General features: G+C 38.8%; 1 protein-coding gene across 1 annotated transcript; it reads right to left on the reverse strand.

Moving 5' to 3' along the window:
- Nucleotides 1-2,644: 2,644 nt before the first annotated feature.
- Nucleotides 2,645-16,344, reverse strand: coq2 (coenzyme Q2 4-hydroxybenzoate polyprenyltransferase). The gene is made up of 9 exons (XM_002936455.5): nucleotides 16,238-16,344; nucleotides 14,335-14,397; nucleotides 13,905-14,236; nucleotides 11,562-11,728; nucleotides 9,580-9,701; nucleotides 8,220-8,305; nucleotides 7,246-7,379; nucleotides 5,113-5,301; nucleotides 2,645-3,297 (listed from the first exon to the last, which is right to left on the reverse strand). Exons 3-9 carry the CDS (start codon nucleotides 14,224-14,226, stop codon nucleotides 3,154-3,156), a joined length of 1,164 nt encoding a protein of 387 aa, XP_002936501.2. The 5' UTR covers nucleotides 14,227-14,236; nucleotides 14,335-14,397; nucleotides 16,238-16,344; the 3' UTR covers nucleotides 2,645-3,153.
- Nucleotides 16,345-16,355: the final 11 nt, after the last annotated feature.

Genomic DNA, 16,355 nt, shown 5'->3' on the forward strand with positions numbered 1-16,355 from the left:
CTTCCTACCTCTCTAACCGGTCATTCACTGTCTCCTACGCTAACAAAATCTCATCTCCAGTTCCTCTTAATGTGGGGGTACCCCAAGGCTCTGTACTTGGGCCGTTGCTGTTCTCCCTTTACACGCTGTCTTTGGGAGACCTTATCCGTTCATTTGGCTTCAAATACCATCTATATGCTGATGATACCCAAATTTACTTTTCGACCCCTTCATTAACAGTTGAAACTGAGACTCAAATCTCTAACTGCCTCCTGGCTATCTCCAATTGGATGAACCAACGCCACCTCAAACTCAACCTAACAAAAACTGAACTAATGATCTTTCCGCCTAAACCTGGTCCTACTCCCCCCTTTTCTATCTCTATTGAAGGCACCCTCATCAACCCTGTCAATTCCATGCGTTGTTTGGGGGTGATCTTTGACTCCAGTCTCTCCTTCTCTGACCATACTAACACCACTGTCAAAACCTGTCACTTTTTCTTACGCAATATTGCCAAAATCCGGCCCTTTCTTTCTACTGTAACAGCTAGGCTGCTCATGCATGCCCTCATCCTATCCCGACTTGACTATTGTAACCTGCTGCTAACCGGCCTCCCTAATTCCCATCTTTCCCCCCTACAGTCTATATTAAACACCGCTGCCAGAATTCTCCTCCTCTCATCCAGGAGAGTTCAGGCCCCTCCCCTGCTAAAGGCCTTATCATGGCTTCCTGTTAAACAAAGAATAGTTTACAAACTCCTTCTCTTAACCTTCAAAGCCCTCCATTCCTCTGCTCCTCACTACATCTCTTCCCTGGTGTCTCCGCACATTCCTGGCCGTCTCCTTCGTTCCTCGCAGAGCAACCGTTTGGTTGCGCCCCCCACTACTACTGCTGTTTCCCGCCTTAAATCCTTCTGCCTGGCTGCCCCTTACATTTGGAATTCCCTCCCTGATGTCCTCCGGAGAGAATCCTCCCTCAGTCTTTTTAAAACTAAACTTAAAGACTACCTTATGGAGCACTCGCCCAGCACCTGATCTGGAAACTGGCACTTATACTGTAATGTCACCCACTGTGACCTATAGCACTTATATTTGCCTATTTGTGTCTGTTAGTTACCCTCCCATATAGATTGTAAGCTCTACGGGGCAGGGACCTCCTTCATCTTGTGTTTCTGACTCTTATTGCAACTGTACCTTGTATTTATTTGTATTTATTGTTGTACTTTGTATTTATCCATTATCTTTAACCCCCGTCTGTATTAATGAATTCTACTGTACAGCGCTGCGTACATAAGTAGCGCTTTATAAATATATACATACATACATACATACATACAAAAGGTTTTGGAAAAAAGTTACAGAACAAATCGGCCTTATATTAGCACTCATTATTCTGCTTACTCCCAAAATTTACTGAATCAAGTACCAGAAACAGCTCCTGCAATAGCAGAACAAATTCTTTATAAAAGGAAAAAGACTTATAGCCATGAAGCGGAAGTTGAATCATTACAAAAAATGTGAGAAGGTGTGGTCCCTCAGAATCTCAGAACACCTGGCCAAATTAGTATCTCAAACATATCTTGTACCCCCCACCCCTTAGGGCCCCTCCCCCCTGGCAGCTAGGAAAAACAAGGCACATATAAATTTGAGAATACATTGTTTTATTGTATTGTTCTGCATCTCACTTGTCTTACATAACTGAATATGAATTTAGGCTTGTTGTCAAAATTGAAAAGAACATATAGGTATTGATAAGGTGTAGAAAAGTGCCAACTGGCGGCCCGCGGGCTGCATATGGCCCGCAACCCCCCTCTGTGTGGCCCCTCACTTGCTGCTTTGATGGCTTAACTTTGTGTAAGCTTTATATGGTATCATTACTGAGTTTAACTGGGCCCCTGCATTGCTCACACCTCAGATTCAGGCTGTAATCCCCCTGTATTGGTTTAAAAATGTAATCCCCTGTGCTGTTCACACCTTCTAATCTCTGCATTGTTTACCCCCTGCAGTGTTTACACCTCAGGCTCAGGCTGTAATCACCCACATTGTTCTCCTGTTCACACCTCAGACATTGTATGTACTGCCTGGTCTATGCTGCCTGTGTGTATGGCACACACAGGCAGCATAGGGTAGGCAGAGATTGGCACATATGCAGCATAGGGCAGGGAGGATATGGCACACACAGGCAGCATAGGGCATGCAGAGTATGGCACACACAGGCAAAATAGGGCAGGGAGCATATGGCACACACAGGCAGCATAGGGCTGGCAGTGCATGGCCTGTGGGAGGTGAACCTGGCAGGGGTTTGTTTTGGGAGTTTGTTAGCAGTTGGAAATAGCGATTAAATGGTCCCTTAGGTGTGTAATTACATGCTGCGGTTGCTGTGCTATCCACAGGGGAAGAGGAGGCATATGAATTTAAGGGTACGTCTTAATATGACATAATATAGTTCTCTCACATAAAAATGATGGTTGATATCCCTGCAGTGAGGACAAAGCATTTGGGTTTTTGCTGCACTACCACCATTGTGATAAAATGTTGTGGTTTGAAGTGGGTGTGGTTTAAAGGGGAGAGTGGTCAAAACTGGCTTCCATTACCGGCCCTCCACCATGTATGCGAGAGACATTCCGGCCCTCAGCACCGCAGAAGTTGGACAGCACTGGTGTAGAACATGCCTTGGACTTGATAAACTAACCCTTGTCTAGGATGCTGTTTTTTTAGAATGAAAAAACAAATAAAAAAACAAAAAAATAAATTAAGACAAAGACAATAAAATCAGCTGACTCTAAATAAAAAATGCTGAAGTCCCCTGAGTGTTCCTTGGATTGGTATATGTATATAACTATCTTGCAGTCCTGCAAAAAATGTCCAAGTCTGCAAATACATTAAATTAAAAGAAAGAAAACCCAAGAGAAAAAACTGCTCTCTGCTGAACACCATTTTAAGTCAACATTGTCATAGTGCTTCCAGCATAGTTGCTCATTAGTTAAAAGCCTCTCACCCGACTGGTCTCTGGATGCCTAGGGGTGACTCGTCAAGCTTTAAGAAGTGCCCCTGACTCTTGCATTTTGTCCCATTGATGGTCAGACATGTTACGTAGTAAAAACCAAAGCATTTTGGAGAAAATTGTATCATCCATTGGACCCCATACATGCAATATCAATGGTCAGGAATTTGTTTAGGAACTTTCTTTTGTGCTAGCGTCTTGGCTTTTCCACAGATTTCCAAGCACAATACCAATGAAAAGCAAAATTCCCACATTCCGATTTGAGCTAAACTTTTTCCAGCAATCTTCAGCACTGTTAATATCCAGAGTATAGATCTAGACAGAGATGGACATAGGATTATTTAGAATGAAGTTCTCATAAGCCAAGCCCTTGGTCCTCTTGTTATGGTATACAACGGCTTTATATAAACTCTATAAAATTATTGTAGGATAGTGCGTAACCATAAGGAGCTGAATCACAATATGAAAAGAGAGGCTCTTGGCCAAGTGCTTTTATACATGGTACCAGTTGTGTTTCAAGGATAAAGTTTTTCAGTGTTGGCATATGTAGACTACATTTCATATATTGTGTGAGGGCTTCACTCTAATTAGGGGGGCCTTGAAAGCCTAGAAGTTAACAGTGAGCTTTTGTTGCTGCCATAATGTTAATTATAATGCAGAAAATGTTTTTTGTTGTCTCTGATCACCGGCAAGTGCAAAAAGACTATGGGGCCGATTCACTAAAATGTTGTTAATGCTTATCGCATTTTTTAGCGTTAAAAAAGCATGTGATAAATAAGTACAGGTTCATCAAAGTAATTTTGCATGCGTTAACACTCATATCGCATGCGCAAAAAACGCATTTACGCAAAGCGTTATATATATCGCATTGTGGTAATTATCACATAGAAGTAATACTAACGCATGATTCACAAACACATATGAAGCGTTAAACGGGTAAAATGTGGCGATAATTACTGTGAAACTTAACGCCTCCCAGGAGTAGGCGTTAATGAACAAAACTGCAGCTGGTGATTGTCTGTGGTGACAAGATGGAGTTTGCAGTCGGATTTTTTCAAGTATGTGATGAGTGATGCATGCTTATGTTTTCAGGGAAATGGTAATTTTCAGAACAGTAGTTTTCAGAAATTAACTGCTACGTGCGCAATAGCGTGCGCTAATATCAAGTGCGGCGAAAAATATTGCACGCGGCGGAAATTATCGCGCATGCGTTAAAATATCGCTTAAAATTGCTCATTGCCAGATAAATAACACCAGGAACATTGCTTCTTCATTCAAGACAAGTGTCCTTTTCGTGAACTGATTGTTAAGTTGCAAAAAAATAAGAAGTGATAATATTTTTAATGCATGCTATAAATAGCACTCGTTTTTTCGACCTTTAGTGAATCGGCCCCTATATTTGCCATAAGGTACCATTAGAACTTAACTTATAATATGGCAGCTGCTTCAGGTGCCTAGCTCAGAATGCAGTCCCATAAATAATGTTTGAAAAGACAATATATTCAAAAATGCCAAGTAGGGTGTTCATGCAAGTGCATCTGTGACACATGAAACAGTCAGACTGCTAGTATTGCTCTGCTGCAGTCTAACCCATTAAAAGGGCACCTTGGTGTGGTTTTAAACATAGGCATTTGCAGATAGATGATGCAATGGGAGATGCAGAAGGATGGCAATAGCGGTTAGGAAAAGGTGACTTGTGTTTTAACGCCTTTCCTGCCAATAAAATAGAACTGGTCAAACTGTTCAATTAAAGCAAATTTTACTTAAAGTGAAGTAGAATTTGTACTAAAATAAATGTTTTATATTTATCACAAATGTTGAGGTTATTTATGCCATCATATAGGGATTATTAAAATTATATGTTTCTGCTATTCTCGCTTTTGTCCTGCAGCCCTCTAACTCATCCTGCAAGACACAGAAAGGTTTAGATGTGACCTGTTCAGTGTGTGTTCCACAGATTTATAATATCACTGACCCTTTCTTTACATTACACATAAGCATATTTCATTTTCTCTAGACTGTTACTTTATCTTGCAAAGGTGGGTCTCTTGCAGCCAGACTTTTTTGATATACACAGTGCAATAAAGCTTTTGCAATTGCATTATTTTAATAAAGGCAACATTATTTTACCTGATGTGTGAGTTGAGCTCCAATGAGAGCAACAGCTATGTAATAGGGGAACGTCTGGTCACAGCTCATTCCTGTCACTGTTAGTCCTGTCATCATTGCCACAGTGAAGCCACTCAGCCACTGTTTTGTCTGCTCATTAAATCTCAGTGCAGTTGACTTGACTCCAACAAGAACATCATCTTTTTTGTCCTAAAAAAAAAATTGAAGAAAGATAATTTTAATAGGTAAAATCACTTTTACACACATAACAGTGATCTATTTACAAGTATACCTTTATATGGGAACCAGTTATTCAGAAAACTCTAAATACAGAATGGTAATCTCACATACTCACAAAACCAAAAATTTATATCACGGTATTTTTCAAAATTATATCGGTATCACAGTATTTGACGGTATTTTTTTTCCCCATGCGTGATTAGGTGACCACCCCAAACACCCCCCCATCCGCACCCCCCCACCACCCCCCCCACCACCCCAAACACCCCCCCATCCGCACGCACCCCCCCACCCCCCCCATCCGTATTAACTGTTTGGTTGTGTGTATGCTAAATAGCTAGTGGACTGTCAGTAGGAAAGTGTGTACGTAAATTAACTGTGGCTGCTGGTATGTGTGTGGAAGTAGTAGAACTATCACTCCCTGCAGCAGGAAAGTTTGTGTATGATATATTTGGGTAATTAGGTTTCTATCGCCTGTTAATGATAGATGGTGGCAGCGAATAGTGTATTTGGGGCGGTAATGTGTTTGGGGGTGCTTGATGTTAGTCTAACCTGTGTGAAAGGTGACTGAGTGTAACCCCCTTGTACCCCGTCCCGGTGTCAGGCGCATCTGTGAGTGGCGTTTCCCTGACATTCAACAATATTTATATTTTGGGGTTTGGGTAAACCTTTAAATACAATATATAACCCATTCCTATGAATTATTCATAACTGTCCATGTCTAGGAAACACTTAATGGTACATTAATCAAAAATCACACCAGTGAATCTCTGTTGCAACTATTGTAATTAAAATAGTTTTCTGTGATTCTGTGCATATTTAAAAATAACTCAAAAATAGCTTAGTCGTGATTACACTGTAAAAATCCATACCACTGTTTTCTACACATTTACAAGCCTTTTGAGAATCGTGATTTTTGAGTACTTGTGAAAAAGTGCCAAAATTTAGAAGAGAAACTTCTCATTCATGTTTAAAAAAAACTGCAAAAAAAAATTATAAAACGTCACAGAATTGCAAGTACAATAACACAAATTGCTTTAATGTGGTTCTGACTCTCCATGGCTATCAATACCTGTGCCACAAAAAAATGCAGTATCCACAAAGATCTTAATACCTTATCACTCTCTGCCCAAACTGGGGTCCAAAGACCTCTTGCCAATATAAGATCCTGTCTATAAAGGAATGACATTCCAAGTAAAACTGAGAAATATCAAGTAATGGTCTCGTACACATGCCTGTTTTATTAGCCTGTCCCTGATCCAATTGGCTAATGCAATGGATAAATGACCAGCATAAGAACTGGAAAAGAAAGTGCCACATGCAGTGGTAATCGTTACTAGAGCCCCCATGTGCTGTCACTACTTAAGGTTACTCAGCAGAATAGTAGGAGACTCCCCTGGTTGACAGGTAGCGCAGAATAGACATTAGGCTTCTCTATTAGGCTAATGCCACACGAGGCGTAGGGCTGAAATTTTCGGCAAGCGGATAAACGCTTGCCGAAAATTCAGCCCTACGCCTGCTACTTGTGCCTGCACCCGAGCGTATCTCATTCATTCGGGTGCAGGCACAAGTAGCAGGCGTAGGGCTGATTTTTCGGCAAGCGTTTTTCCGCTTGCCGAAAAAATCAGCCCTACGCCGCGTGTGGCATTAGCCTTAGATATATTGAAAAACTACATTGTGAACATTATTTTAAATTATTTAAATTAAATCTATTAATTTCTGAAACTGTTAAAAAAAAGGTAGATGTCGCCTTGAGTCCATCCTTTTGTACCTTACGATGAGCCAGTGATCAATTTACAGCATCATTCATTGATCTGTTTAATGCTGAATGTTCACAGTAATTCATCTGGACCTCTGAAACAATTGCATCTATGAATTAGCCATTTGAAATATAGATAAGATAATCTTTCTCACCTGATGTGCATAGATGGTATCATAAATTAGAGTCCACATAATTCCAGAAACATACAATGGCAAGCAGACTGACCAGTCACAGGATCCTTTGACTGCAGACCACCCAAGCAAACACCCCCAGTTAAAAGTCATACCTACAAAAAAGGCTTCTGTAAATACTTAAATATAATAACTTGAACAATATTGAAGATGACAAACAGGATAATATCAATTTATTATACTGATTCTGCATTCTTCCCAGGGGTTTACACAGCAATCATGGAATTATGCTTTGACCTGCTGGGGTTTTTAGAAAACCAAGGTCCTTGTTCTGTGTTCCCCAGCTGCAGGGTCTACTACACGCTCCGGCACATGTTGAAAGGCAAGCAACAGACAGTTTAGCTTGTAGGGTGATGCCTTGAGAGTGGTAAGCTCAAAGCTGGCAGTGGGCAGGGGAACAGTTGTGCACAACCATGACACATGCAAAGTTTCAGGTTTAGTAGACCTGAGCAATTTTTAGCCTCCCAAAGAATTTGGGATTACTAGTGGATAGAAAAGGGATAATCAAAGACCCTTCTGGGAATAGGACTTATTGAGTGCATTGCTATTACACTTGTCCTGCAGTATATGTGTGAACATGAAAAGGAAGGCAGTTATTTTAGCAACGTTCGCTCCCACTTAAAGCCTGCCCCCACCTTACCTGTTGTAACAGAACAATGTCTACAGATGCTGATAAGACTGTGCATTTCTTCAAATAAAGCACACAGTCCTAACAGGCTTTTGTAAAATATGTTCTGTTACTGTGAGTGAGGTGGGGGCAGAGCTGATGGCTTACAAAAAAATATTATGCGATGAGTCTGGCTATATTGTGTCCCTAATTTAGGCTGCAGAATGTTGTTATAAGTATGGCAGGCTGAAACAATAATTCTGTAGGAATACATTGCTAGCATTCTTGCCCAGAAAGTCACAAAAATTGTTTTCTTTGTACTAGTTACCTAAAACAAGTTGTGGCCAATATGTTATCCTCTTCATCAATGGATAGCTAACCACCAATGATAGGGAAGCAGCTCCAAGGGCAATACTAAACCAGCAAACAGAAAAGATAAAATGTAAACAAAAAAACAGCACAGTAAAGCACCTCTAAAAACTTAATGTTGGTGGCAACTACAAACTACTGCTCACTACTGCTTTAGCTGTCCATGCATGTTCAGATATGTACAGAGGTAAAGAAATCACATTCCTAACCAAAGACAGGAAGTAAAGACTGGCCAGTATAGTTATCACATTAGCCTATGTTTACAGGCTTCAGAAGACCTCACTCACCCAGGCCTCATCATGTAACTTTGTAACATACAACAAGGTTTTTGTCTTTGCCTGAACAAACTTGCTAATAATAATTCTGTGATAGTTACACAAATCTTGAAGTTAGTTTGCTCATTTCCATTTTAGTTCCCTAATGAGGCAGAGGCTAAATAGATATTGCGTGTATTTCACATTGCTAAACAACCACGTTAAGTCTGGCTGGCTCAACAACCACTATAAGTCAGAATAAACTGCGTGGAACTAATTCATCTACATTAAAAATGGAGCTCCTGTTTTAATAACATTTTTAATTATTTTCAAAATTTTGGATATGGATACAGACAGCAAATGGAAGGTGGTATACAGTCCAGCACTCTGAGTACATTACACAAATATGTTGAAAAGTTACAGATTGCCGGTAAAAGAAACTGTGTGTATATAACTTATATAAATTAGAAAGTAAAAGATATGTCAAGCGTTATTCACTGCTGGTACCAATTAGTTAGGCAACCCCGGTGAATATAATTGCTAACCTTAAACCATTAGCCACTGCTTATGACTGATAAAAAGTGCACCAGCCCGGGGTACTATTTTTAGTGGCGTGCCACCATCTCTCCTCAGTTTTATAATCATCCAAAAAATGTATTCATGCACCTTTAGACCTTAATAACAGGCTTAAGGCTCACGACCAAAAGGCTACTTTTCTGCAGACTGACTTACATGAGAAAATGTTAATGAACAAAAGTGCCTAAGCTGGGGCTGTGAAGTGTCTCACATTAAAGTCAATGGAAGGAAACAAGGGGGGGATTCAGGGCTTTTTCAGTCATTTCAAAAGTAGCCTGTGAAAATATGGTTGTTTTTTCTTGTTGATACTTATAGCTTAAAGGGATAAGAAATCATGTTTCAAAATAACATATAAATTGATTTGATTCAGAATTCAGGTAGTCCACTGGGTTAAAAAAAAGCTTCAGACAGATGCAAAAACGCAGGCAATCGAGTAGAGTGTAAAAGAAGTTTTATGACTCAATTTTTAGTAAAAAACAAAGCACTCACCTATAATAATTTAGACTTAAGAGCACACTCAGTGCCAAACTAAGCTGTCCCCCAAGAAAAACCAAAGACTGGAACTGAGATATGTCACCAGCAGCAATAGGCCGACTTGCAGTCCTTTGAACCTGTGTTGATTACACTTTTGTCAGACAGTATTTCAAAATATTTAAAAAGCTCATAAGTTACACTGTGCTATTTTATCAAGCATGATATACAAATGTTGTTTTAAATATTAAAGCTGTGGTCCTGGCAATCTCTCTCTATAAAAGCTGGAAGCATGGGGGTGGACTAAGTCCTCTGACTCAAACCAGCCCCCAGGTCAAGAATGGCAACAGTGCACAGGAGTGCCAGCCTTTGAAAAATATGACCAGAGGTAAATAGATAGGACCACCATACGGGGTTTACCTTGACGTGGTATGGTGGCTTACCAATCTTATGATCATAATTTTGTAACTGAAAACCCCTGTTTTTTGTAAATACATGCACTAGCATAGATAATTTACTTATGAAACAGGGGGCCAGGGAATGTGCATTGATCAATCCCCCTCTCTTTTTTGTATGCTTGTAGTTAATTTGACCAGATCAGTTGCACTTCCATTGTATTTGTATACACTATTTAGAGTTGGAGTGCTCCCACAACCCCCTTCTGTGTATCTAACTATTTTTCTTGCCCAGAACTGCATAGGCAGTCCATACAAGTCTTCTTCCCTTCCAGAACACAGTGTTATTGCATGCCTGCAATGGAGCAAGGAGCGTAATGTAATGGTGATGGCATGACCGCAGCAACCACACCAGATGCGGAAAGAATAGCCAACATAAAACCCTTTTTCTGGTGCTATTACTTTCATTACCTGCCAATTTGCTAAGAGCTAATGTTAAAACAGTTGCAAAGTTTGTAACCTAAACCAACCAATTAGTGGCAATTTTAGTGCCTCTTATTACATTATTCACTACAGGAACATATGCCATGAACTGGAATGCAAATATACTGCTGATATAATAAAGGTTATAATAAAAGGTTGTAAAAAGTAAAGCTATTTAATTAATTTAATTCTTTAATTCACAGTGTGTGAATGTGGATATGCTTTAAATTCCCCTACTGTGTGAGGAAACGATTGTTACTTTTGGTATGAAAAGAATTATTTGCACTCTGTTGTGAATCTCTTGGAAACTACAGCTGGTTTGCATTTTTCTCTTCTTTATCTATACTCATTTATTCTTCGGACAAACTGCTGTTAAAACAGCTAAACCACAAATAACCAGAAGTTGATGCATTATGCCCTCCCCTCTTACAGTTATTTGCTCTAACTGGGCCACTCTTAGTTTTGATTCAACAGAAGGAGGACCAAAGATTAATCAACCTTGAGTGTAGAGTCCTTCAGCCAGCAGAATACCCGCAAAAGCTGTTAGGATAATATCATGTGCATGTCCCAACCATGCAGGTGGTCTGCAGATACTCACTGGCACCCTTAGGTGCCGATGGGTAGATATAGGCAGCCATTTGGGAAGCAGGAATTTTTAGTATATCCCATGACGTGTACATCTGGGGCGGGTTGGATGTACCACAATAGAGAAAAGAATGCTGGGTATGCAAAAACAGACCCTCACAGGCCTGTACCTGAAATGTTATGTCCATATATGTAATTCCGACCACTAGTGGTTGCTAGGGATAAGCCATATTACCAACTGAAAAAAAAAAAAAAAACAACTATTCTTTTTCAATTACTTCAATTTTTGACCTAGCACAAAAACTAGAAATAAACAGTCAACTTTTAACAAAACTGCAATCTTTACAATTCAATAAAACAAATTTGTTTTTGGTATTATACTGTTCGGGATCCTTTTTGATAGCAAAACAATCTAATTACAGTAACAAAAACATGAAGGCCCCTTACTGGAAAACTGAATGCATTTTGTATATACACGTTAGGTAGAGGAAAAAGTACTGACAGCAGAAGCCAATATATACACATTTTGCCTGTTACCTTCTTGTCAAAGTCTTTGTCCCACATATCATTTATAGTACAGCCAGCACCACGCATCAGAACTGCTCCAGTGCCAAACAAAGCTAACATATGTAAGTCTGGGAAGCTACCTGGTTCTGCTGCTAAACTAATACTCCAGGTGCATGGCAAGTACAACAACCAGGTTCCTGTAAAACAAACAAACAGGCAAAATATATTAATCAAACGTAGAACCACAATGTATGTACAAAACAATGCAAGAATAATATTCGTTGTGAAGAATGCTAAAAATTAGCTCAACAAAGGTAAGTCTGGGTGCCTTCAATGAAGATCAAGGAGCAGAATTATTGAAATTTGAATTAAAGTTTTTAGCAGCAAAAATTATGAATTTGAGTTTCTGAAACTTACATTTTTGAGATTTATTAAGTGTAAAAAAACATCAGCATCTAAAATCTGGCAAATTTGAAATTTGGTAAAATCATTGAAAATGAAGGGTAGAATGTGATTCACTGCATTGCAGATGTTTCTAGTTTTTAAAAACAGGTGCACTTTCAAGAGGATTATGTATTCAAGTTTTTCAAATAAAAAAAAAATATATGAAAAATATGCCCCTAAGTTTTTTGACTGAAACTATTAGAACCTGCCAGCACAGGAAAGTTCCATGATACCACAATGAATATTCTGTTTGTAAAGCTTGAAGATGAGAAACCCTTTGAAAGCAGTCACATTCAATTAAATACCTATGTTGTCTGAAAGGCCAGTACAACTGGCTAGAAATGAAAATGCATTTGTGAAAATATATAGGTTCAATCTATTCTATTACAAGGAAAGGGGAATTATTTAGACTAATTCTCCACTGAGGGGATAATTAATTCTGTATATTGAGTTCCTTCAATACAATGTTCTTTGTGAGTCCCAAGGCAAAGTAAGTCAAAGATGTTTACTTCATTAGGCATAAAATATGGAGCCTATTATTAAATGAGAAGGAAAGTCAAAGTCACTTGGGGGTGCCAAAATGTTAGGCACCCCCAAGTGACTTCAATCGCTTACCTTCTACCCCGGGCTGGTGCGGTTTTCTCCTAACAGGGGCACCAGCCCGGGGTACAAGGTAAGGGATTAAAGTCACTTGGGGGTGCCTAACATTTTGTATTATTTTTTTGAGGTGTTTTGCTTTGGAGTGTCCTGAGGGCTGAAGGCTTTGAGGCCAGAGCACCTGGACCCTGTATACCAATAAGGTAAATATATCCTATAAACTAGTGCAGTTGGAACATTTTTCTTTAATTTTCATCAAATATGGAGAGTTTGCAAAGGGAGAGTAAAAATATTGTTCCTAACCATCAGTTAGTAAATATATACACATTTATTAAAAAAATTTGCACAATCCAACAAAATGTAATATACATTTGATACACATTTTCAGTGGCTTTAACAGTATTTTTAAATTGCTATTGGAAACAGTGTCTCTCAGTCCCTTTTTCTACTCATGGCTCTGACACTTCAAACAATGTTGCAAAATTAAGCTATTCTCCAGCAAAGACAGGTCTGTTAATAAGCCGTTTCAGATATATTGCTTCAAAAGTCAAAACCACCAGTGCAGAGAAAGGTAAGAGACAGGCAGAAGATTTCTTATGAATTCATCAGTAATTACTGTATATACTTGAGCTTAAGCCTAGTTTTTCAGCACCCAAAATGTGCTGTAAGAGTTGCCCTCGGCTTATACTCGGGTCGGGTGCTATGGGTCTCTCCATACTAGCACCCTCTATCCTTTGTGTGCAAATTAAGCCACCTGCAACCAGACCCTAAAGTGCCCTGCCCGCTCCCAAATTCATCTTCATCTACCATCCTCACCTGTCCCATTCTGCACTAGACATTGCACTTTTTATTCTATATAAACTATATATAGTTTTGAAAGATTTTAACGCATATTGTTTTTGTTGACCCTCTTCTCCACCTGCAGAGCTAGTTAACGGTTTTTCTTTGAAATAAATATTTAAAAACATATACCCACTGATGTGTCATTTAATGTAATTTTATTGGTTTTTATTTTGATTACTGAAACTTAGCAGTAGCTGCTGCATTTCCCAATCTAGGCTTATACTTGAGTCAATAAGTTTTTACAGTTTTCTTAGGTAAAATTAGGTACCTTGACTTATATTTGCATCGGCTTATACTTGAGTATATACGGTACATTAACAAATAACTTCAAAAGAAACGACAATTTATAACAGATGTATATTGCAAAGTTAATTCAAATTTATTTCCTTTTAGGTAAAAATTTTTGGTTGCCATTCCCTTTAAACCACTGATAGTTACCTATAAGTTCATTCCATTTCATTTATTATAGACCAGAAAAAAAACACTTACCTATGGGTTTGTCTAGCCTCATAAGTTTGAGATAAGGCTGGACGTTTTTTGGCATTGAACCCACAATGGCAGCAGCAGAAAAACTCAGGTGTCTCCTCCTTTCATTAATGTATGTGGAGCAGGATACTCTAGTTTTTCTGTTCAGCAAATTATTAATGGTTAAGTGCCCAAACTTGATGTTAGAGAAAGAGGCCTTGTGACTTTGATCATATTTATGAGAACAGGAGTCCCAACTGCCATGGAAGAACTGTAGGCATAACCTATTTATGGTTATAGGACGGGATAAGCAGATTGGAAACTTTCTTAACAGCATCATATTCATCTTTATTACCCTACAAATTGAGACAAAATAAATTAGACAGATAGCATACAAAGATAAACTTAGGACCACTAAAATGTGGCAGTGTCATTTATGTAAAACATTCCATACCTGGATAGAACCTAACATATATGGTACTGAGCATGATAATTTTCAGCAAGCCACGGTTGATTCCTGAACAAAAAGAAATGTATAAAAAATACTGTGAGCTTGCTTAAAAAAATAACTTTATACAATTTCACAAATCTAGCAGCCTTTACGAGCAATGCAAAGCTGACACATTCTTATTTAATAAATATGTACACCTCTGGGCAGCTGGCTCTTCTTGCACCCTTTTTGACAAATGCTCTGTAAATGTGAACTGTTAATACATCCTTTAAGTCCCCACGCACATTTTGGCAGCAACTGCACCAGTGAAGTTGGTTTGCAGTGGAATTAATTATGTGGATATCTAAATTTGATACCTGCTCTGGTACTAAGGAATTCAGATTTGAAGTCAGTTTAGCCCACTTGTCACATGCAGATTTACTAAGAAATTGTCTTTCCAAAAGCTATGAATGAAGGGCACAAAATAAAGAAATGGTAGCCACAACCCTTTCTGCTTCACAATTTAACATTGTATTTAACTACTGAAATTATTATTACATTTCTCCGAGAGGGCTCTTACAAACAGGCTTTTATTTTATGCATTCACAGTTTAGGAACACATGCGGAGTGCAAAAAATGCATATATTGAGTTTATATGTGTTTTAAAAAAAAAAAAAAAGCCCCTAAGTGTGTTTTTGTGAGTTACAAATGCAATCTTTTATTCAGTAGCTTAACTTGGTCACACTGGGCCCCCCGCAAACAAATCTTCCAATGATGCCCAGCGCAAACAGTCCCTCCTGTACCGCCCCCATCGTGTTGTACCTCCCAGGCCACAAAGCGCCATGCCGCTATTTAAAAAGAAAAAACAGGTAAGAGGGACTGCAATACAGCAGACTTGCTGCATAGCTAGTTTCATCACTGCTTTTATTCTAATGTCATTTGAATGCATAAGAAACTGCAGAATGTTGCATCTAAAAAAAATGCAATGAAACATGAATGCAGTAAAATGCAACTCTGAACGCTCATGAGTACAACCAAGCAAAATATAATGGAAACCATTAGCTTATAAGTTTTTGTTCATGTCAAATGCACAAAAAGACGCCCTAAGGGTGAAAAAATATTGGCTACAATAAGCCTTTACAAAATCAACTTTTACATTGGCCCCCTCCTTTTTATCTTTCAAAGTATGGTAAGCTTATAAAGGGGGGTACATAAAAAAAAATATTAATTTTTAAAAGAACATAAAATAAAGCAGTAGGGCAAAAAAAAAAAAAGCAATTTTTTAAGCTTCAATTCACATTTACACGTCCACATTGAATATAATGAGCAATAGCAGAAACTACACATTGCCTACTGAGAGAAAAATCAGCGTAGAGTCTGGAGAAGTGGGTATAACACAGAAATTCATGTTTTGTTATAAATAGAGAGGCAGAACAACAGGCACAAATCAGGCTTGCCAGGTTGAGCAGTGCACAAATACATGTGGTATACAAAAAAGAGGCATCTGGACTTCAGCCACCATAAGCACAAAACTCCTATATTTGCCTAATTCTGACTACATCCAGATTTCACTATTCCCTATCTTCTTATCAACTCAGTTTTCGCCTCCCAGTGGCAAGTCAGATCACTGTATTACAGCTACCTGCCCAAGAACGTACAAAGTCAGGGAGGCTGGCATGTCTGCAAGAGTTAGGGGCTGATGTCAAACTTCCTGACACTTCTGAAAAACCTACTCATTTTAAATGAATGAAAAATAGATTTCCTGTCCCTGGCAGTCTTTTAATTGAGTCACCCATAACTCAAAGTTTTAATCACTAATTAGGGTATTTTTCCGGTTACTACCGAAAGCACCAGGCAAGAAAATTGAACGCTTGTATAAAACTGCAATGAGCAGAGCTGCGCTAGGTCATCTCAAACTACGCATTACCTGATATTGTTTTAAAGCTTCCAGTCTTTAATGGCTTTTTGGCAACATGTACAATCCGAGCCTCCTGTCACTATCTAATAAAGATAGGCTTGTCTGAATTATATTCTGCTCTTTCCTT

The sequence above is a fragment of the Xenopus tropicalis genome, chromosome 1, assembly GCF_000004195.4.
Source record: "Xenopus tropicalis strain Nigerian chromosome 1, UCB_Xtro_10.0, whole genome shotgun sequence".
NCBI lineage: Eukaryota > Metazoa > Chordata > Amphibia > Anura > Pipidae > Xenopus > Xenopus tropicalis.

Coding starts and splice junctions, on each gene's coding strand:
- coq2 (XM_002936455.5), bottom strand. CDS start 14,226: ATGAATATGATGCTGTTAAGAAAGTTTCCAATCTGCTTATCCCGTCCT. Junction 11,729..13,904: donor GAGGCTAGACAAACCCATAG/GTAAGTGTTTTT, acceptor TTTGTTTTACAG/GAACCTGGTTGTTGTACTTG. Junction 9,702..11,561: donor ACAAAGACTTTGACAAGAAG/GTAACAGGCAAA, acceptor TAATCAACACAG/GTTCAAAGGACTGCAAGTCG.